This window comes from Glandiceps talaboti, chromosome 10 (assembly GCF_964340395.1).
Source record: "Glandiceps talaboti chromosome 10, keGlaTala1.1, whole genome shotgun sequence".
NCBI classification, from domain to species: Eukaryota; Metazoa; Hemichordata; class Enteropneusta; family Spengelidae; genus Glandiceps; species Glandiceps talaboti.
The window spans coordinates 316,279-339,690 of NC_135558.1; the positions used below are offsets into that span (position 1 = coordinate 316,279).

The 23,412-nt window shown below is 36.7% G+C and overlaps 1 protein-coding gene across 2 annotated transcripts in view; it reads left to right on the forward strand.

The window, feature by feature from the left end:
• The window catches only part of LOC144441421 (uncharacterized), an 88,714-nt gene extending 68,799 nt beyond the window's left edge, over positions 1 to 19,915 (forward strand). Inside the window, exons 37-62 of one of the 2 annotated variants that reach the window (XM_078130991.1) lie at positions 309 to 362; positions 673 to 780; positions 1,327 to 1,380; positions 1,606 to 1,713; positions 2,316 to 2,369; positions 2,863 to 2,916; positions 3,357 to 3,410; positions 3,567 to 3,620; positions 3,746 to 3,853; positions 4,183 to 4,290; positions 5,201 to 5,254; positions 5,555 to 5,662; positions 6,107 to 6,160; positions 6,713 to 6,766; positions 7,083 to 7,136; positions 7,631 to 7,738; positions 8,080 to 8,133; positions 8,433 to 8,504; positions 8,957 to 8,974; positions 9,373 to 9,393; positions 9,713 to 9,971; positions 10,887 to 10,999; positions 14,580 to 14,651; positions 16,891 to 16,959; positions 17,976 to 18,194; positions 18,589 to 19,915. In XM_078130991.1, the coding sequence (XP_077987117.1) occupies positions 309 to 362; positions 673 to 780; positions 1,327 to 1,380; positions 1,606 to 1,713; positions 2,316 to 2,369; positions 2,863 to 2,916; positions 3,357 to 3,410; positions 3,567 to 3,620; positions 3,746 to 3,853; positions 4,183 to 4,290; positions 5,201 to 5,254; positions 5,555 to 5,662; positions 6,107 to 6,160; positions 6,713 to 6,766; positions 7,083 to 7,136; positions 7,631 to 7,738; positions 8,080 to 8,133; positions 8,433 to 8,504; positions 8,957 to 8,974; positions 9,373 to 9,393; positions 9,713 to 9,971; positions 10,887 to 10,999; positions 14,580 to 14,651; positions 16,891 to 16,959; positions 17,976 to 18,194; positions 18,589 to 18,735 (2,232 nt within the window). In that variant the 3' untranslated portion in view covers positions 18,736 to 19,915. The remainder of the gene's footprint in view (positions 1 to 308; positions 363 to 672; positions 781 to 1,326; positions 1,381 to 1,605; positions 1,714 to 2,315; positions 2,370 to 2,862; positions 2,917 to 3,356; positions 3,411 to 3,566; positions 3,621 to 3,745; positions 3,854 to 4,182; positions 4,291 to 5,200; positions 5,255 to 5,554; positions 5,663 to 6,106; positions 6,161 to 6,712; positions 6,767 to 7,082; positions 7,137 to 7,630; positions 7,739 to 8,079; positions 8,134 to 8,432; positions 8,505 to 8,956; positions 8,975 to 9,372; positions 9,394 to 9,712; positions 9,972 to 10,886; positions 11,000 to 14,579; positions 14,652 to 16,890; positions 16,960 to 17,975; positions 18,195 to 18,588) is intronic. The other variant, XM_078130992.1, reaches the window with a different exon arrangement.
• Positions 19,916 to 23,412: the final 3,497 nt, after the last annotated feature.

Consider the following 23,412-nt stretch of genomic DNA (forward strand, 5'->3'; position numbering starts at 1 on the left):
TATTGTACGAAGTGAACTACAGACAGTGTGTGAATTACTGTCGTTAGTGGCGCTATAATGGTTTCCACGTCATACCCAATAAGTGATGACAGTTATTGGCAACATGAAGGGAGTTAAGCAAATAGTCATGTTTCCATGCAAAGCAAGTTGTGGATTTTTGAAAATGTGAAATTTGTTTCAATCTCCAACATACTGTACCCACTATACCATCACAAATCGAAAAGACAGCCAAGTATGTTTCATTTGTTTCAATGACAACGGTTTATTAAGTATGGTTTTATCTATAATCATTCTTACTCTCACTTTAGGGTGAAGATGGTCCACCCGGTCCAGTTGGTAGAGATGGAGAAGTGGGTCAAAGGGTAAGTTTAGATCGTTACCATGGTTATACATACATTTATTTTACATCTAATGCAGAGATCTCTCGAGCTCAAATATTTGTCGAAACTTTCTTATTTCTAAAATTTTCTTTTGATGCCTTCCAGTTGTCAAAATTTGAGTAAAGAACGGTTTGACAAAGCTTGTCAATCGCCGAAACGAAATGCTACCAGTAAGATAATCTATTTAGATATCTGGTTACAATACATCGTTATCGTTATAACATATACTGACGAAAATGATTATGTTAAGAGGTGACGTGATTGACCTTCTCACAATTTTACTTTGGCGCAGGGTATGCCAGGTATGGTTGGTCCTCTTGGTCCAGGTGGAGATGATGGCGAGCCTGGTGAACCAGGTACACCGGGTCTGAAGGGTACCAAAGGATCACGAGGAACACAGGTACGTAATTACAGCACACTTCTACATTGATAAACTTCCAAATAACCTGATACTTATGTTTCTACAACACCGACCTAGAAATGAATGACGATTTCAACTTATTTCTATACTACTTATATATCATAAAATAGCCCTCCAATTGGTATGTACAACGTATAATCATTGGTATTCTAACAGTTTTCAGCGAATATATTGCTGGTTGTCTGATAGAAGACATAAAAATCTAGTTGCTGCCAGTGCAGGTTTAAAGTTTCAGCACTTTATTTATTTATCATCCATTTTTCATACCAGTGTCCACTGTTAGTATGTGAAATTGGTCATCACATCACTACTTTGATCATTCTACTATGGATGAATAAAAAGTCATGTGTGCAATACAAGAGGGTCATTATCAAATGACATTTTTCATTCTAACAATTTCATTCTGAATAGATGCCCTGAGTTTCTCCCTCAGCAAAAATGATCAACCTAGTATTAAATGTGTATGAAGCTCCAAATGATAGGTTTCTAATGTAATAAACCAATTTCTTTTTCCGTTATATATAGGGTGTCGAAGGTGCAAGAGGGGAATTGGGTCCAACTGGTGCTCCAGGACCAGCGGTAAGCATATCACTAAGGAACTAAAAGCTAAATGTATTCTCAAGTCGCCATCTTATTATATCTTGTCTATGTTTGAAAAGAGTACAAAGCTATGAGATAACAAAATATGGTGAAAACACATAAGTCTGGCAAAAGAGTAAATCGAAACTAAAGTCAGAATAAAGGATTTCTCAGTAATTGACTGCTTAGCGGTAATGTGCTAATTGAGAAATTATTGTACAACAGGGATTACCAGGCGAGCCAGGCATTCCTGGTCCACCAGGTCCAATTGGTCAGAAGGGTAGCGATGGAGTTCGTGGTCCAAGAGGTGATGTTGGTCCACCAGGAATGCAGGTATGAATAATATAATATGTTTCATTAAAGCCTTTTATCAAATTACATGTATAAGGATTCCAAAAATCATCACTGAAAACATGAATTCCGAGGAGGAGAGGTATTTGGTTTAGTAATGGCGGATTCAAATTACGAAATCAAAATTCGAAAGCTAGTTTACATTTCAACCATCTGAAAGGTTGGCGAGTTTATGCTATATTATGGGTTGTTAAAGTGTTGAAAACTACGTTGTCCAAAATATGGGTTCTAAAGTGGTACATGCATTCATAGAGGTAAATATAACCTCTACATAATACTAACAAAAATCAAGAATCAAGAATCAAAAGATTACGCGAGTCGAAAGGGAGCTGTCAAAACCATAGTACATAGTATGTACATAGCCTTATTTTGTGGGGACCCCCCCCCCCCCCACATGAATTATCGTATTATTGTATGTCAAACGCATGGAGTCAAGTAAACCATGACATTGTGAAATAAGCCTTTCTTCTCTTCAGCATTAGCAGTATAATGCAGATGTTTTAATAATGCAGTGTCCTCTGCATTGAACATTGTCTATTTCTTCAAAGCCTTTCCTTAAAGATGACATTCTATTTTCCATACAGGGAATGCCAGGTTCACCAGGTACCAAGGGAGAAACAGGTGACACAGGACCTCGGGTAAGTCTTCACTACATGCTATAAATGCTTTTGTAAATCGCACCACTTGCTCAACAAAAAGAAGACTCTGAAAATATTCATAAATATTGATAGTATAATTCTAGTCCGAAACTAAATTTAAATGTAACAAAACGTAAAATGTGGAAATCACCCTGGTGTCTGTGGTAGGGAGTGCCCAGTAAGAAATGAGTTATTGGGAGCAGGTCATGTGTGCAGCTGATAGTGTTGATTGGTTAATTATTACCTTGAAGATACATCTACTCAAAGATGTCCATCGCAAATACAAATTGAATAATCATTTTGATGTTGATACATGTTAAAATGATGTCTTTTAAAAGTTACACATCCCTGTTAATAGGATCAGTGCTATTTATACTTCAGAAGGTAATTGCAGTCTCGTGGCACACATTCACATCACTGTCAATCACTTTACTTGAAATGGATTACTTTGGATGTTTTCCCAAATTTGACCTATGATCTGTTCTCATTACAGGGAACTGATGGAGCAAGAGGCCCACAAGGCAAGCATGGAGCAATAGGTGCACCGGTGAGTAAGGATTATCGAATGTCATCAAACACGAACTAATAATCTACTAGATGTTATTCACACCTGTCGCTGTGCCATTATTATAGTTTATTGAACCATACAAATGAAGTGAACTCTTCTTTCAACCTCACTCTGTGATTGAATCCAAACGTTGCACAAATGTGATACAATGTGTGATTGCATCCAAACGTTGCACATAGGTGATACAATGTGTGATTTCATCCAAACTTTGCACAAAGGGATACACTGTGTGTGGTTGCATCCAAACCTTGCCCAACATGAGATTTGGCATTCAAAACACCAAGTATTGCCTGTACATTTCTTTCCAATTGGTTATTGACGATTTATTGACATTTTATTCACGATTATTGCACATTTACGATACAACATAATGGTCATATTAATACCCATTCTATTCATTCTATTTCGTTTCTTAATAGGGATTGGTTGGATCACAAGGAGGACCCGGACCAAGGGGTGATAGAGGAGAGAAGGTATGAATGAATATTACAATTTTAAAATGGCTACTTCGATGTACTAGTAGAATATTCAAATTTATCGAACCTTGTGTTGTAATCTTCAAAGAACTCTTAACTTTATGACATCTATGTCTATTTCTAATTAAGACGGTCTCCATTTATTTATTCCAGGGCCAGATTGGCGACCCAGGACCGAGTGGTACCCCTGGTGAGCAAGGTCCAATGGTAAGTATCACTCATTTGTAGATCGAGAAAAACGTAGAAAGTCGATGAAGGGGAGGAAGTGGGGGGAATTGTTATTCAGTGTTATTATCAGTGTTCGTGATTTATAATATTTTGTTAAATTTCAGGGTATACTAGGACCAAAGGGAGAGAAAGGAGAGACAGGTCAGCCAGGAGACCAAGGTGTTGCAGGCCCAAGGGGTCTGCCTGGCAGGGACGGAGGAACCGGTCCTAGGGTAAAGATATTACATCAATCTAAGTAAACAGCATAGTATAGCATCTCTGTCAAATAAGATGACAACTGGTGAGATCTAATGCGTAGCCTAAAATGCTTAGAACAAATCAGAACTATAAAAGTTTCTGCTGTTATAGTTGATTCATTTATAGCTTTAATTTCACTCAACATATGTCTGCCTGTTTGCACTTTCTAGTGTTGGAAAAGTGATGGAATCAAAACACAGTAAAATCGTGGCAGAAAGTTCTCCTGAGATTGTTACCTCAACTTTAGAATGTATAATGCGCTCCTCACCTGTAACTTAGTTTTATATGCCTTCTTATTTTACAGGGTCAACCTGGTATGCCAGGTCAAATTGGTTCAAGAGGCCCAACTGGTTCAATTGGTCCAGATGGTCCAAAGGGAGATATTGGCGAGAAGGGCGAAAGAGGCAAATCTGTAAGTTGTTATTCATGCATGCATGCATGCATACATGTCTGTCTGTTTGTCTGTCTGTCTGTCTGTCTGTCTGACTGTCTGACTGACTGTTATATATATATATATATATATATATATATATATATATATATATATATATATATATATATATATATATATATATATATATATATATATATATATATATATAGCCATTCATCCATCACTATATCTATCATAGCTATCTATTCATCTAACCACCTGTCGGTCTGTATGTATGTATGTATGTATGTATGTATGTATGTATGTATGTATGTGTGTGTGTGTATGTATGTATGTATGTATGTATGTATGTATGTATGTATGAATGTATGTATGTATGTATGTATGTATGTATGTATGTATGTATGTATGTATGTATGTATGTATGAATGTATGTATGTATGTATGTATGTATGTATGTATGTATGTATGTATGTATGTATGTATGTATGTATGTATGTGTGTGTGTGTGTGTATGTATGTATGTATGTATGTATGTATGTATGTATGTATGTATGTATGTATGTATGTATGTATGTATGTATGTATGTATGTGTGTATGTATGTATGTATGTATGTATGTATGTATGTATGTATGTATGTATGTATGTGTGTATGTATGAGTGTATGTATGTATGTATGTATGTATGTATGTATGTATGTATGTGTGTATGTATGTGTGTATGTATGTATGTGTGTATGTATGTATGTGTATGTGTGTGTATATATGTAAGTGTCTGTTCTATGTCCATGTCTGTCTGTCTATCTATCTACTGGTTTGTTCGTGGATCGATCCATCATTGTCAGTCAGTCGGTCTGTCAGTACCATTTACTCTTTCGTAGCTTGTACTTTGACTTATTTGTATAATTCTGTGTCTCATATTCACAGGGCACACAAGGTCCACAAGGTGACGTTGGTCCCCAGGGAACACGAGGTCCCCCTGTAAGTAAACTGATACTCTTCTGTTAATTGAGTATGTATGTTATTTCATTTTCGAAAGAAGTGAAGAATTCTGTGTGACAGAAGTATTGTTTTAGTAAAAAATATGTTTGTATTAATATACATACATTTATTCTATTTCTCAACAATGTGATGCATACGAAAAGTAAGCAACTAAATGATGTGTTATTTATGTGTGCTGTTATTCTCTTGAAGAATAATTCTATATCATATTGTTAAATATTATACACATGAATTTCTCTAATATTCTGTATAATTTGGAGTTCAATTTCATTGCCACAGGGTCCCCCTGGTTTACATGGTGCTGAAGGAGAAACAGGACCCAAGGGTGCAAAAGGTGATTCTGGCCCAGAAGGTCCTATCGGTTTACCTGGTTCAATTGGTCCAGTCGTAAGTTATACTAGTATATATTGTTCACCAAAAGCAATTTCAACGAAAACGAATAGAGTTACAACAGTCATCGAAATTACATAATTGTTATCAGAGTTACTTTGCCCATAGTATTATCTAAGGTTCTTACACACGTGCCATCTTATCAGTAAAACCATAAGGATTACATAGTATCGTTCTTTTGTTCTGGACTAAAGTTTTCTATAGCTCTGCAAGACAACTGTTTTTCTCTTAGATTCGATTCCTACTCCAAACTAGGCCCACAAAGGGTTTTAGCCGACAGTCAGTATAGATGACATGACATCAATGCATCCAGTGAAGGCTGTAGTCTCGCTTGATAAAGTTATTTGTGGGTTTACGCCTATTCGAGATCCAATAATGCCACTTATTCTACCCAGCAATTTTGCAGATTCTCTTAACCCATTTTCCTTTTAATATTTGCAGGGTAGACCTGGAACAGGAGGAAATGAAGGTCCTCGTGGTCCTCCCGGACCTGAGGTAAGCTAGCTGAAAGAGGATGCATGATGATTTCACGATGTTGTTGTAGTCTTTCTTCTCTTCTCCTGACCTCATTGTGATAAATCCAGACATGGGTTGATAATTCATTCAAAAGTATTGCAAGTTTCTCAAATCAATATATGTATTCAAGAAGGACTGAGTCATTTGATAATTGTCAAAAGTTCTTGTTATGGTTTGAGCATTATCCCAACTTTTGCATACGGTATCCATTTAGAAATCAGCAAATAGTATGCTAACATCGAGAATGATTCGCATTTCTAACTCAGTAATAATTTTCTTGACACTGTCCACTAAAGAAGTAAGTAACCGATTTCGTTTGGGGTCAAGACTACCATCTTCAAATTTCTATCGTTTTCATGATTACTACATGAAGTCACGTGCACAGGAGAGTGCATTCAATAAAGAATAAATACCATATTTATTTATTCATCTACATATATTTTGATAATGGCAAAAAGATGCGAATCATTTCCTCTTACAATATGCTTCTTCGCCTTGTTTTTGTTCCTCATAATGATAACTATATTGCAGGGTATCCCAGGAGAAGAAGGTCCCATTGGTCTTCCTGGATTGGCAGGTCCAATGGTACGTCAACTCAATAATTGCATTTCAACTCAGGGTTTTCACCAAGTTTTTCTCCCTGTGTCTTTTGTGATTTTGTTTTGAGGGGTCACAACTACCAATGTGTATTGTGTATTCTCCTATATTCGGTATTAAGACTTGTGTAAAAAAAAATTACATGAACCAAGAAAACGAAAATGGAAGCACTCCAGTGTTCCTCTATTTTCTTGAGTCATCTTAACAACACATGAATCTACCTCTGATCGTGACCTTCTGTGATGTCACGCTCAGTTCACAAAAAAATGTATTTCTGACTCCTTACTGTTGATATTTCAAACAGGGCATGCCTGGACCGAAAGGAGAAAAAGGGCCACAAGGTCCAAAAGGAGATAAGGTAAGTGATATTCTTGGCAACGAACATTATTTTTTTTAAACAATTTTCTTAGATTAGTTATGTTATATTATGTTATGTTATTGTTTATTAAGTGTCCTATGTGGACTTATTAAATTATACAATGCTTAAATAAAATTTACAAACATAAGAGCCACATGCAGCCCTCTGGCTTATAGGACAGAAAAAGAAATTTCGAAATAAATAAATAAATAAATATCACATACGTTTTTAGTTTAAGAAAGCTTTTCCTACGATTAAATGCTTCGTGTAGAAAGTTTGCAGTAATAAATACATCACAAATATTTCATGTTCAGCCTAAGAAGAGAGCTATCCACGGCATATATTGTAGAAGTTAAATTTATTGTACACCAGTGTATACGTGTATATTGGTGTCAGTCTGTCTGTTTGCAAAAGTGTCTTGGAAATATGACAGCACAGGCTGCCATGGCTAATACATTCGAATTTTATATCACATTGTTCTACTTCGTCACCAGGGCGACAAGGGAGAAATCGGAGCAACTGGTCCAGAGGGTCCCCCTGGAGAGAAAGGACCTAATGGCCAAGTTGGTGTTGAAGGTCCTATGGGACCTAAGGGTGGCCAGGTAACATTCAATGCATTTCTATCAACCTGTTATATATATATATTCTCTATGAGTTATATCGTTATTCTTGTTCTAGATTTCAAGTTAGATGCTAGAGTTGTATTGTTTAATCTTTTATTTGCAACTAATAACATCACGTTAGCAGACTATTCCTTGGAAATAAAAAGTATAAACTACAAAAGCAGGCTCTCCAGTTCAACAAAGCACTACAAAGTTGTGAAATTGTAGAAAACATAAGTATGGTTCATATCTTATAAGAGATGTTTCTAAGCCAAACCGTTACATTCTCATTATGCATTTTCACCCTTGTAAAATTCATGCTTTATCAATTTACTTTTCAGGGTCTGACTGGTCCTCCAGGTCCACTTGGTCCCGATGGACCCCCAGGATTGCCGGTAAGAATTTATTCTAATTGTATTCGAGGACCACTCATGGTGCTATTTCTAGACACATTTAAAAGTCATAACATATATCTCTTGTTCTTCAGTTTCTTCAATGTATCATATTCAGGATTACAGAAATAATTCTTTTTTCATGAAGTAAGCAAAGAAAGCTTACACAATTTAGACATCTCTACCAAGGAGCATTTTGCTCTGGATAACGTCGTTGAATGTGACATTATAACTATGACAAAGTATAAAATGCGAGATATGATTACACATATGCTACTACTTTAACCTTTGTCAATTTTCAGGGTAGGGACGGTTTGCTTGGTGAGAAGGGCGACAAGGGAGAAACAGGTCCACAGGGAGCACTCGGAAGACAGGTTGGTTAAGACACCAGAAATGAAACTTTTGTATTAAAAGCATCATTGTCGGTGGTGGTGGTGGTGGTGGTGGTGGTGGTGGTGGTGGTGATGTGGTGGTGGGGGTGATGTGGTGGTGGTGTTGGTGGTGATGTGGTGGTGGTGGTGGTGGTGGTGATGGTGGTAGTAGTGGTGGTGGTGGTTGTGGTGGTGATGTGGTGGTGGTGGTGATGTGGTGGTGATGTGGTGGTGGTGGTGGTAATGGTGGTGGTGGTGGTGGTGGTGGTGGTGGTGGTGGTGGTGGTAGTGGTGGCGGTGGTGGCGGTGGTAGTAGTGATGGTGACGAGTAACAATATAGTAGAATATCACTAATAGGACGATGACCATCAAGGTTAATTTTACTATATCCCACATTTAACGAAGCACTTTTTTTTCTTTTCTGTTTCTTTCTTCTTTCCCTCGATGCATAACAGGGAGAACCAGGTCCACCGGTAAGTTAAAAAGCATCGCAAATGCGTTTACGTTATTCTGATCCTAAATCAACTTAATACTCGAAAGAAAACCCGTTCAGTTACTTGAAAATACAGCATATGACAAATAGTAATCGAATGTAATTGTTTTGACTATGGATCAACAAACAACACCTCTTTATACAGAATTCTGTCGTCGATTTCAACAACCTTTCTTTATCCTAGAAATCATCTTAAGATTTAGTTGGTAATAAAATAGATACATATAAAAATACTGCCAAGGATAACATAAGAAAGCAAACCATACCAGTCCTATTCCTATTATTGTTTTTGTTGTTTTTGATCTCGTCTTTGACACATTAATATATTTTACATGGATATAAATTGACAAAAATCCTACTTTATGTTTATTCCCTTAGGGTCCACCTGTAACTATTGAGGTAAGTTTGTTTGTTCGTAAGTTACTTTCTTGTCCGTGTCTTAATGCCTTATTCCTATGTTAGTTTATTTAATTACTAGTTGGATATAATTTAGTAGACGTCGGCAATAGTCGGTATTTGTACATGTCTCCTTCAATACTCCAGTGCGTATGATAATGATGCAAACCAAAAACAAGTCAATCATCGACAAAATTTAAAATGCAAAATTGACAAACATCGCATAACACAGATGCCACAAATCTGAAATAGCATTGATTGGAAGAATTGAAAGTCATTTTTTGAAACTCAACTTAAGTCTCAATGACGTTGACGATTGTAGAATCTGAAGCAGTTGGTTGATATGGGATTGGTAGATGCAACTAGGCAGATGATGAGAGATGAAGCTGAAAGACGAAGAAGAGAAGCAGGAGATGAGAACGAACTACCTCCAGAGTACACAGATGGCTTGGAAGAAATCTTCGGCTCCTTAGAGGCACTCAAGATAGAAATTGAGCAAATGAAGAGGCCTATTGGCACTAGGTTCAACCCCGCTAGAACTTGTAAAGATCTGCAAATGTGCCACGAAGACTTCCCAGATGGTACGTATAGACTAATAGATTTATACCCGAAGTGAAAAGTTCTCCAAAATTGTACTATCAGTTTAATGATAAAACAAAATTCGAGACACAGAACAAAGGTTCATTTTGAGGCATAATAAGTTTATATAACAGTACTATTTTGTACGAATTCCTATTCAGTGTCTATCATATTCCATATTATACAACTGATTAAGCTCGGATTAGGCAAAATAAAAAAAGTTGTTTGGTTCCGGTTACCCGACCCAACCTAGTTTTTCACGCCGACCCAAAACATTTTTACGTATTCGAGAAAAATAATAATAAAATCGCGAAAAGCGTGAAGTCTCCCAAGAAATAGTGGATGCGGAAACTGACATCAACTTAAAAAGACAATATAAAACTATTCTTCCAATTTGCAATGGCTGTACCATGATCCGATAGGAAGAAATAAACAATACAAAGACCATTTTGGAAAACAATGAAAAACCTGAACTAGATACTCACACATGAAAAAAAATATACAATAAAATTAAAAAAATCTACCTACCCCCACCTATTTTAAATTGAATGTAATCGGAACCACACATTTTTTTTACGCCTTACTAATTGAAAACCAGTTGGCTTCAAGGGAGCCTCGTCTGACTGTAAAGAAATTATCAATATTGCTACATTTCACTTGCAGTGATATATTTCATCGTGTAGTTCGACATAAAAATTTACTAATACAGCTACGTCGTCGCAATATCATTAAGATTTTTATCGAGTAAGATTTTGAAATATAGCAATATGTTGAGAAGATACTTGTCGAGCCAAACGACGCTCTGTAGGTGGAATAGTTTTAATTGTATTTTCGTTTTGAGTAATTGTACTTGTGACTGTCAGTTAAACTTGACCTAGCAAGATGACGATTATCATTTTCTACTCTATGAAATTTAGGTCTGTATTGGATCGATCCAAACCAGGGATGTAGCAAAGATGCCATCGAGGTCTTCTGTAATTTCACGGCGGGCGGAGAGACATGTGTACTACCTGATGAAGAGTTCAGAAAAGTAAGTATGAATACACACCACTACGATTAGTTATACTCTCTGTAATTACAATCAATATAGAAACGTCTATCCCACTCATTTTAATTATAACAGACACTAGTTTAAAGCTGCCTACCCTCAATGAAAAGGGCAAGCAGTTTTAGTACTAACATGATGATGTGTGTATTCTTGGACGAGTCTAGTATGGATCACATATCAAAAATAAATACATGCATTCAACCATTCAACCATTTTCATTTATTGCAAGTGAAAATCGCAAATTCATTATAAGTATGGAGATGTCCTTTGCCCTTTAACCCACAAACGTTTGAAATGAAATGCATAGTATCCTCGGCATGTCTCACTAATTTAGATTAAATCGGGACTGGTTGTCTTGCTTATCAATTACTCTAGGTGCACTATATGTGTACATAAAGTGCATTACATGGAATTAGGGGATAAAGTGAAAATCATGAGACTGAGACAAACCGCGATGTCTGGTTCGACAAAAATCTTGCCAACAGTGCTACAATGTATCGTCTTGTCCTACAAATATCTCTGTTGGTAAGCATATTTTGAGCCAGACTATAAAATGTAGCAGACGATAAAGTGTAGCATTGTTTTTGTTTGAGCGAAATGACGTTTTGTTTCAGGTCTCGTGATTTTAATTGTACTTGGGCAACATCGTGTTTTTGTGTCTTCCACAACGAATTTTGTGATGGGGATGGCATTGGGGCCTAATCACTCACGTATTCACGCCTATCATAAATCCTACCTCATTGTGAATATTCGTGTTGTTTTAATGTGTTTGCCTTTTGCTTGTATAAGAAGTAAAAATATTACATAGTCTTACCAACTTCAGTAACCCTCTTTGTGTAGTAAGTAATTCAGTATTAGTGTAGAGAAGTCACCATTTTTGAATTATTAGAATACAGATTGGAAATAATACAATGTCATTTGTTTATCTACTATTCATTTCACTAAAACTGCAGCTTGTTAATCAGTTTTAGTCAAAAGAAAAAATAACATGAAATGATTCTTCAACCCACGGCCCATATCGTATGCCCAATAGTTAAATTTGACCCCCTCACCAAGTGACAAAGACAATAGCACTGTTAATATGATACTCTCAAATTGACATTTAAATGTTGAAGCATCAGTCCCTTTTATTTCGATGTGGAGAGTAATAGTAAAGAAATAATGTCGTTTCTTTCTCTGTTTGTATCTACTTAAACACATTATGATGCACAATTGAAATCAGTCATTCTGAAACAAAGCGGTGTCTGGCGCGACAATAGTCTTACTAACATTGCTTAACACAAATCTGACTAAGGGAGCGATCAGTTTTTACGGCCGGGGGCGGTAAATCGGGGGGTACCTCAATTTGGGACTCAAAGATGGGGGATCATCATTTTTACAAAGTGAATAGGGGGGCGCCTTATTTTCAACAACTGAACGAAATCACGAACCACCCTGCTGCACTTAAATTTCCATACAACAAATGTATGTGCATACAATAAACCATAAACAATGCTATAAATAGACGTTCAAATATAACATAAACTCTTTGTCTCTTGACACATCCCAAGCATATGACATGGAGTCATAACATTGCACCTAACACATAAGAAATGAAATACCTTGAAATTTACTGGATGGACTAACTCTAAAATTTGTGCCTCCATTGAAGGAACATATCGAATTGCACACAAACATAGGCAATAGAGAAACACTTTCAAATAATTTAATGAATTTGTATCTCTAAATGGTAACTGACCTCCACTGGCCATGTTTTCCCCAAATGTTCTACTTTATCTTTTTATTACTATTTGTGTCAATATGACTTGAAATGATTTAAACTTTTGAAACCCTAAAATTAGCGATATTTTTATGATATGATTAAGTTGTGTTTTGCTTCGAATGGTGCTCTAAATGGGCTCCGAAAGGTGTTCGTTTTCCAAAAAAAACTCTTACCATGGGAGGGGACACCCCCTCCCCCCCAGCCCCGCTTGTATAGCGGGCGCGCACGCGCGTAGCGTGCACTTCTCCCCATACTTATTCCAGTTCTCTCCCTACTTTGAAACTTACTGAAACCCCTAGGTTTACAAATATATTAACTCCATTTCTAATATTGTACTTTACAATTAGCTGAATTAATCTATTATGGTAATAGTTCACTCAATCTAAGAGAGGTCCTAGAACTTTTGGTTACTAAACAATGAATATTTTGCATGTCCATGAACAGACAATCATACTTCTCATAGGGTTCCTGTCTAAAGAGCTTTATACATGTGAAGCAATGGATTTGGGGTAGCAATTTACCATATACACTCAAAATTACTGTAAATCTAACAAGTAAAATGAACTATTCAGTGTATTGTATTGTGCTTTGAGAATCTAGAGTGTCTTTTGCAAGAATAAGAAGAATGTTTCTAGTCAACAGATGTCGGGGGGGGTTCAGTGGGTTTTATATTTGACAGGGGGATGGATTGTTTTGTGGATGAATCGCAGGGGGGTCACTATTTTTAAGTACAACACGAACAAGAAGTCACCGGCCCACCCCCGGCCGTAAAAACTAATCGCGCCCTAACGTTGCTACATTTCAGTCTCAGGCTCAACAAAAATGTTACTAGCATTGCTACATTTCAACGACTGTTATTTTCTTTTACAAACATTGCAACAGTTCATTGGCTTGAAAATAAGCATACTGAAATTGCTACACTGTCTATGTATGCGATACAATTTTTACTATATTGTTACATTATGAGTGATTTGTTCTGAGGAGGGTACTTTTGTTTGTAATGTCGGAAGATTCATTAAAGCATGCGCTATTGCAGCATGATTTGGCGACGAGCTGCTGCGGTGTAGCTTAAGCAAAAGAAATGTAACAATGTTGGCAATATGTTTGTCAAGCCAGACAATGTTAGTATGAACTAGCTATGTTGAGCATGCGACGAAATGTGGCAATGTTATACAACATTTAGACGATGAAATGTAGCAATATTAGTACCATTTTGGTCGCACCAGACAGTACCCTGTTTCAAGTTTGGTGGTTTCAATTGTATAGAGAATTCGGAGTGAAAGAAATGTACGATCTTGCAGTCATTGTAAATAGTTGACTTTCATGACTTTTGTGTGACACTGGAGTTAGAGGGTCACGTCAGTCTGGGTGTCATTTTGCAAAAAAATATTACATCGAATTGTAAAAATGTCCAACTGTTGTGTTCCTAATTACCACAACGCCTCTTCTAGAAACAAACATTTGATAGTGGCTTTTAAACCATAGGCATTGAACAGATTTGAAATCTCGTTCGGATTGAATGGTGTTTCTTCACAAGCCAGAAAGAATGCCCGGATGTTGGTCACACAGCGGTCATGACAGTGGCGAATTTGGCACTATGCCATCACCCTAAACCATCACATCTATTATGGTTTAAAAGGTGAAAAATAACAATGAATATTTAAGAGACTCCATGTCACAGACTTATTTTTCTAGTATTCTTTTGTTTCTCTATTCCTGTTTATGTGCTCCTTTGTTTAAATCCATGAATACACAATATTACAACAATTTGTTTCCCATTTCTCGTTTTTCAATATTTAGCTACAGATGTCAGCGTCACTCTTCGATGATGATGTTAATGACCGTAGTGCAGTAGATGGTCGTAATGCTTCGGTAGTAAACCTTTCGCTGTTTTAATTGTTGTCATTATACAGCATTGCAATAACACTTTTATATTTGCACCCGCAAAAATAAAAACAAATCTCCGCAAAAAGTTTCAAAATTAATTGGGCTATAAGCATTTAAATTTAGAAGTGTTGTGTGGTAACATAAGGCTCTGGGTTACGGGAAACTGTGCTATTGAGCAATAATCGGTGGCATGGAGGGTAGCTGATGTACAATACTTTCCGTAATGGTAATGTTTTGCTGGGGTAATCCAAATGAAATATCGAGAAATACAGAGAGCGAGGCATGCAAAGCGGCTGTCAAGTTCAAACGCATGCAAGAGTGCACTGCTTCGTCGTTTTGTTAGGGATGAAATGCTACACGCTCTAATTAAATTTGCACTCCAGTTAAAATCACGTCATTTCAACTTTTTTGGGCAGAATGGTTTCAACAAATGTCAACAATTTGATATTACATCACAGGGCTCAAGATCTCAAATTTTGTCTCGAGTCATTAGCTAATGAAGTAAAGGTTGCTCAACCGTTACCATTCAAATGAATTATGCCTTGAATATTTAGGTATGTTAGTTGTAGAGTCACGGTCCTCGTGAAACGAAAGTTTGAAATTTCTTAATAAGGATGATGATGATGATGATGATGATGATGATGATGATGATGATGATGATGATGATGATGATGATGATGATGATGATGATGATGATGATGATGATGATGATGATGATGATGATGATGATGATGATGATGATGATGATGATGATGATGATGATGATGATGATGATGATGATGATGATGATGATGATGATTACAAAAAGTATGAAATTATAAAGTAAATTATACAATTTCGTACAAAGATACGAAAAACTGACCGAGTTATCAAATATCATAATGGTTATGAAAGGTCACGTAATGAACATGAATGGTAGCGAACTGCCTCAGACGCTTACTGAGCATCATTTACTGCCATCAAAGATCAGAATTTCTCACTTACAGACCACAGACAATGAAGACCTTCTTACTTGTCTGTGTACATTGGGAGAGAATCTCTATGACAGCTTACATTGTTACATGGGGAGAGCATCTCTATGACAGCATACATTGTTTGTATGAATTCCACCAGTATTAGATGCTATGCAAATTTAAATCTTGAATTCAGTTATGTTCATGTGTTTGATATCATTGCTAAGCTATGTTTGGGTGTGAACTGTATATTTGTTTGAATGATTGATTGAAAAGAGGGTTCTTGTTAATGTTTAGAAATGAGATATTTATAAATAAATATCAAACTATAGTTAGGGGTCACCATAAGTTTCACTTTTACAATTCGTTGTACAGTATTATTACGGTTTAGTATTGAAGCACAATGCAATCTTGAAAATAATATTCAACATTTTGTAGGCAGATTGCATGTTTCATATAGTAAAGTATTGGCCAAATTTTAATTAAAAATCTTGCCAGTAAATAAGTGAAATTATTTTCTACTACCGTCTTCCTTGGATGTCTTGAATTGAACTGTTTTATCGCATGTTGTGGAAAAAGAACCTATGCATGAATAACTTTGCTTTCGACGTAACAACTGCAAAATTGTGTCGATCCTTACTTCTTGTTCTTGTTTGTATTTCAACCCACTCAACAAATTAAATATTATTTGAAATTCATAAATTATATTGATGAAGATAATTCTGATGTTGTATATTTCTCAGTGCCAAAACTTGTGGTGTGGTATTATGTATGAAAGTTTTAGGTAAAATTTACAAGGAGTGGTTGTGAAATTCTCAATTCACTATCATACAACCGAGGAAGTTTTAACCATACGTCCATTTTGGTTCAAACATTTACATTGTAATTATCGCGTGTGTGTGTATGTGTATGTGTATGTGTGTAACTGGTTATTTTTTCTACTTTATTGTGTTATGAAATTTGAAGAAAGCTAACAATATCAATTAAGTCACTGAGATTGTATACACTCTGTGATATTGGGATGCAGTGATACTGCCAATATGCCATATATAAAAAAAAGTTGATCTAGCCTAAAGCAAGCAAACGCATATGACTTACAAAGAGTGTCTTTGTTCTTGATTTGAAAGTAACAGAGTTAAGCTTTCTGTTTCTTTTCCAGTCCAGAGCGTTCATTTCAGCATTAGAATTTATATTGCCACTGTATGGTGTTACAATGAAATGTGTTTCGATCCTTTCACTGGAGAATAATTTTATATTTCTTTCGATTACAGGAACCTGCACGGGCCTATCGCAAGGCAGCACCCGGTGATTGGTTTAGCGAATTCAAGCAGGGTTATACGGTAAGAGAACAACTTCTCACAAGTAACAAGTTTATGAAAAGAGACCCCTTTCGATATGATTCAATGGCCATAACATCGATATCGATAAAAGTCAATACTTTGGTGACTCTTGGATGGAAACCTGTGGGAACGTTCTTAGGGGTGTTTCGATTAAGAATTGTTCATGACATGATTATTCCATTAGTGATATGCAAATTGGGTCTAAAATGTGTTTTTTGGTCAAAAATGTATAATTCCAAAACTACTGAGTAGGTTGGGTTAAAATTTAAGGAGATTCATTAGATGAAATCTGGCAAGGGTAGGCAAGTGAATGAGGATTCCACAAATGTATGCAAATAGGCCTAGCAACAAGATCTAGACACAGCCCATATCAACAGGCAAATGATGGTTTATATTGCAAAGATGAATCCTGGGATGGGTAGACAAGTGAATAAAAATTCCAAAAAATGTAAGTACATTTGCCTAGCAACAAGACCTAGCAACAGCCAGATAAAGTTGTGCTACAAATCCATTGGCGCTATTGTTTTATTTTTCCCCGTTTCTAGTAAACTCCTATGGGGCTTATGCGTTCGTCCAGCAGTTCGCAATCGCCCACTCAGGCAAAAGAACTCGGTTGTGTATTTAATAAAGAGTGAACAAGAAGTCAACACAGCTGTATAATTTGAGACCTGGTAGGATAGAGGGTGCAATTTGACTGCTTTGGTCATATGCGCTTATAAAGGCTGCAATGGATTGTATGCTCCCCAGGGAGTTGCGGAAGTATGAAGGGTCGTTGTGCCGATATAGATCCGTGTAATAATTGTAAAGAACTTTGAGCACAAAAGCACTATATAAAAAAGCCAACAGTATTATTATTTGAGATTTGAGCAATCTAATTAATATCGTTACTTACGAATGCCATTTAATAATTATAGCAATGTCAACGATTTGTAAAAACACCCTCTCCCGACCAACTGTAAAATTCTTTTGTTTTCCTCCAAGGTAATATTGACACCTTATTTTCTGCTTCTCGACAGATATCGTATTCTAATGTTGGTGTTGTGCAAATGACATTCTTGCGTCTTTTGAGTGCATCCGCTAGACAAAACTTCACATATAACTGTGGACACGCTTCAGCCTGGTTTGATGAAGAAACTGGTACCTATGACAATGCAGTCAAACTGATGGGTGCCAATGAGGAAGAATTTGCATATGGTACCAAGTATATCCCTGACGTCATCAAAGATGGTTGCAAGGTGAGAAAATGTTATCATTTTCTGACATAACATTTGCATTTTCCTCGAGGAGTGACTGCTTTGATGCCGTGACAAATTTTGGAGAGGAAAATCTATTTGATATAACTATATAGCTAAATTCCAGAACACTTACAAACAACCACCAAACCAACTCGTTCTAATCTTTACAGGTGGATTTTTAAAAAATGCTAGCCACTACCCAGAAATTATCTGAATAAACGTAACGTAAATACAGTTTGATAGGTGCAGCGACTTGTCAAGCAGAAAAGTCCACTAACAGTATAGGAATTGTTTATTCTCCACCAATAATTCTTCAACTCGAAAACCGAAATCGTCGATATTAGATAACTTCATAGTTGTACTTATGTATGCGCCTTATTTGTTTCATTTACAGAAAAAGCCATCCAAAGGAAAAACAGTTTTCCAAATTGAAACCACAAAACTACATCAGCTGCCCATCATCGATTTTCTACCAGGTGCATTTGGCGGGAAGGATGATGCACGGTTTGGTTTCGAAGTCGGCCCTATCTGCTTCAACTAGATCTGCCTACATCTAGCTGTTACACAGTGTATATGACCGAAGGAACACCAATTTTTTTTCTTCCATGATGTCAAAAGCTTTTTTTATGGCTGAAAATATTTCTATTTTTATTGTTAGTGTATCACATAGCTAAGTAAGTCTGTGCTAATTTATATGTCAGCATAACAGGATGATTTCGAATGGTGCTAAAGGGGTCATGTGATCTAGATTCTTTTCAGTAGAATTGAATGACGTCACATCCGTCTTGACAGTAGGTAACCCTATGTGTAAAATGGTGCTCTTTTATTTTTTTATTAGTAGTATTCAAAACGTAGATCATGAAATAACTTCAAAATTAAAATTCGTTTTTATTTTATTTGTTGATAAAATGCTTATTTTTATATTACCCTTCAACTCCTATAGGTTGCTAGACTCCCGATTTCAGCTGAAATGTCCCTATCATTCCAGTTCAAGAAATGCAGTTTTTATCAGTTTTAACAAGAACATTTTTGATTGCTCACTGAGGGTTTAACCTGTAATTACCATTTCCTATGCGTTTTACAAAACATATTTATGTAATTTGCTTTGACCTGTAGTATTCCAAGACTAAGTATAATCTCACCGTTGCAGAGGTGATTCAAAAAGGTGCTATTAAGTTTGAGATACGTTTCCATGGCAACGATCGTAATCGTAGATTATGTGTTAATTTTTTTCGTGGATCAGTAACAGGGTATAATTAGTCACGTGACAGGGTATACTGAAATGAACACTGTGAGCTTTCACACCACGCCAGCAACGTAGTACCTCAGTTCTAGTAACAAGTTAACGATTGACTAAACAAAAAGACATCTCATATATTTCTTCTACTAATTCTCGACAATTTAAAACTGCAAGGTTGTTTGTTTATGGTATAAGTACACTTCAGTACATTTGATTACCTTTACATATTAATGAGAATGGCATTTATATAACCATTTTTGTATTAGAAATGTTGACGTTTTATTTCCTGCGATAGAGACCGTATTTTCTATCTAATTTGAATATCGAAGTATCCTGGTGTAAGGTTTTATCTGGTGTGAAACTTCCTGTACAAGTCCATCTACTTAAGTTGATCTGCTAATCCGCCATTACGTATAACACCAGCTTTGCATTTCAAGTATAATGTATTAGTTCAGCCAATAAATTCTCTTGTTGACTTGAATATATTATTATGAATGGCGATTTTTAATAAAGAAACTTCACATTTTTCTTTTAGATGTTCTGATAATGACCCGACTGTTTATATATATTATTTATATATTCATGTCCAAGTTTGCCAAGTTCACACACCATCCCAATTAAGTGGCAGGGGATATTTTCGACAATTTTCGGGATTTTCCGACATTTACTTGGCAGGTGCAAATCGCTTCAACCAACCACACAAAATACAAGCGACATCTTTCAGCATTCATTTCCAACTTTGACAAGTTAACAAAACCATTGCGAATATGAGGAGTTTCGGCAATTTCCAGGATTTCCCGTCACTTACACGGGATATGCAATCGCTTCAGCTACAGTCCCTCCCATCACAGGAACTGTATTTCAGCCAACCCAAATTATACCAAATGTAACAGTGGTCCATTTGTGAACAGAAATCATATACTATTAATTTGAAAGATCCTCTTTCAGGGGCGCCTGTGATCCCTTTACTTAAAAGGGTGCAAAATTATGTTATTTTGACAAAGAGTGGTTTAGAATGAGAGGTCACCTATTATTACCTGGTTAACTATATGGATTAAAATGTAAGATTCCAGTGTTTAAGGTAAACATGCACAGAACACAGGGTAAAGAAACGTCAACACATTACACCAATACTAAAGGAACTGCACTGGTTGCCAGTGCAATACAGAATTGATTACAAAGTTCTCCTGACCACCTATAAAATATTGCATGGTCTTTCACCGCCTAATACTTATCAGACACTATCCGTATTATAAAGAAGCCTAATCTCCGCACATTTCGGTCATCGGACAAATACTTATTGTTTGAACCCAATTACAGACGTGATTCCTTTGGTGGCCGTGCTTTCTCATGTGCCGCACCACGTCTTTGGAACAAATTGCCACTGGAGCTTCGACAGACACCCACAGTCAATGTCTTCAGGAAGAACCTTAAAATATACTTGTTCGCGAAAGTTTTCAATATTTAAGTGTACAGCGCCTCTGAACTTTACTTCGTATTGGATATAGGCGCTCTATAAATTTTTGATTGATTGATTGATTGATTGATTGATTGATTGATTGATTGATTGATTGATGTACATTTTTGTATTCTCTGTACATGTTAACACTCACAGCTGTTCATGTGAAGTCATGGACGTTCGGAAATGTTCGGTACAAAGGTGAAATGAAAGGGGTTTTATGAAGGGGTACTCGATTTATGAAGTTCATAGTGATAGGGATTATGTTAGTTCTTCTATATTGTGTAATCCGGCATGGGCCTATAGCGACACAGTAACACGTTTATACTTCTTCAGCTTCCTAGGTAGCATGCAATACACACACCATTTCAAAGACACATGACGTGTACAAGTAAAAGATATACAACGAGGCGTGTATCCTACTAATACATCGGCTCCTTTATTATATGACAGTGCTGTATCACAGGGGCACGTGTTATTGCTTAGATTGCCGTTTTCTTAGGAAAATATCGTACGAATCCTGCTGTTACAAATGTATCAATCTCTATACTAGTAGAAATATTAAAGTAAAAAGGTTGTTATAATTTAGTCTGTAGACCTGGAAAACAACAATATATGAAATATTACACTCCCCTGTGTGCTGTATATCTTGTGATAAACATCGCCCAAACATCCGAAACTTGAAACTTTCTTGATTGACAGTTTGATTATAGTACTATATATTTAGACATGAAATATATTACCTCTGACATTAGAAGACGACGATTTATAGCAATAACAGTTATCGAATGTATCATTCTACTCACTCATATTGACAGATTGAGGGCGGTATAATAATCTCTTATACTGGATAGTCTCTCCCAATACAAGTTGAGGGCCATCCCTTATGGGTTCAGTGTTAATGCAGGAGGAAACAGGAGTACCCTGGAAAAACCCGCGTTGTTCAGTAGAGTCAAACTGAACGACACTCTCCTTGCTTACAGGGTGGTAAATTTAATCAAACCCTGAATGGATTCGAACCCCAACCGCAGTTGTAAGGGGCAGGTGGTTTAACCACTCGGCCACCTACAACCCTATAAGGCAATATAAACAACCGGGTTTTTTGGTTTGTTTTTTTATATTCCAAGTTACCGGTAGTCTCCCAGTGTTCACCCACCTGTTCACAATCACTCACACTCAGGTCACACACACACACACACACACTCACACTCTCTCTCTCTCTCTCTCTCTCTCTCTCTCTCTCTCTCTCTCTCTCTCTCTCTCTCTCTCTCTCTCTCTCTCTCTCTCTCTCTCTCTCTCTCTCTCTCTCTCTCTCTCTCTCTCTCTCTCTCTCTCTCTCTCTCTCTCTCTCTCTCTCTCTGAATTTTGACAGACTTAGACTTGTGTGTATGTGTGCGTGGGGGAGGAGAGAGACATACAGACAGATGGAGGGAGAGAAGTACGCTCTTTGTGTGACTTTTACAGTAACTGAGGACCAACACACACGTCTCACATCGATTACCTGATGGACAAAACAGGGCATTTAACCGATTTGCATGTATATACATACGTAAGAGCGAGATACACACAGAGAGAATAACAGAGAAAATGTCCATAGAGGCAGACAGAGAGAGGGGAAGAGCAGCTCTTCGAGTGAGAAATACTATAATAAAGACCAACACATCTCTCATATCGACATACCCTTGATGAGAGCGCAAACCAGAGGTACGTAAAAATTAATAAACACCATCTTAAGGGAGTGTAAATTGTTAACTTCCAGCAGGGGGTCGATTTTTCATCAAAAAGTGGTATATTATTTGGTGCCCCCCTGCTAAAAATGTATAAATTACCTAAGATTTCTTGCCAGGGTTTTTAACTCCCCCCCCCCTCATAAAATGGATAATACAGATTTAAATAACAATATGGAATCAGAGAAATTATAAAATATATTAAAGAATAATCATCCGAAATCAAAGTTAATTGAGAGCAAAGAAATATAGAGGAAATATAAATCATTACTGCACACACACACACACACACACACACACACACACACACACACACACACACACACACACACACACACAGAAACATCTCCAGCATTTATTTCAGAAAATGACTTCACAACAGACTATTGCAGATAATATATTATTCTCCTCTCCATCTCGGCCCATTGTTTCAACCATGCTCTCAATTCCATTTAACAGGACACATTCCAGTTAACAGGATAGTCAATTCTACACAATAAAACTGCAAACTCGTTAGCCATCAAACTAATGAAACTTTCTGCAATTCTGTGAACCACTTCAGGGACACTGTCGCTATCTTAAGATAATATAGCTTGTTAACTATTAAAATGTCACTGACAGTCAACTCATGTGCTGGTACACCTAAGACTTCGTGGTCAATTTAATTGTGCACCTGTTCTGCAGTAAAATGTGTGTAAAAATCGTTTATACGTTGACCTTGTCTTGAACACTGTATCTCCGTACCTATGGATTTCACAGGACCCTTTTGGGGTAAACAGCTGTTATTTTGTT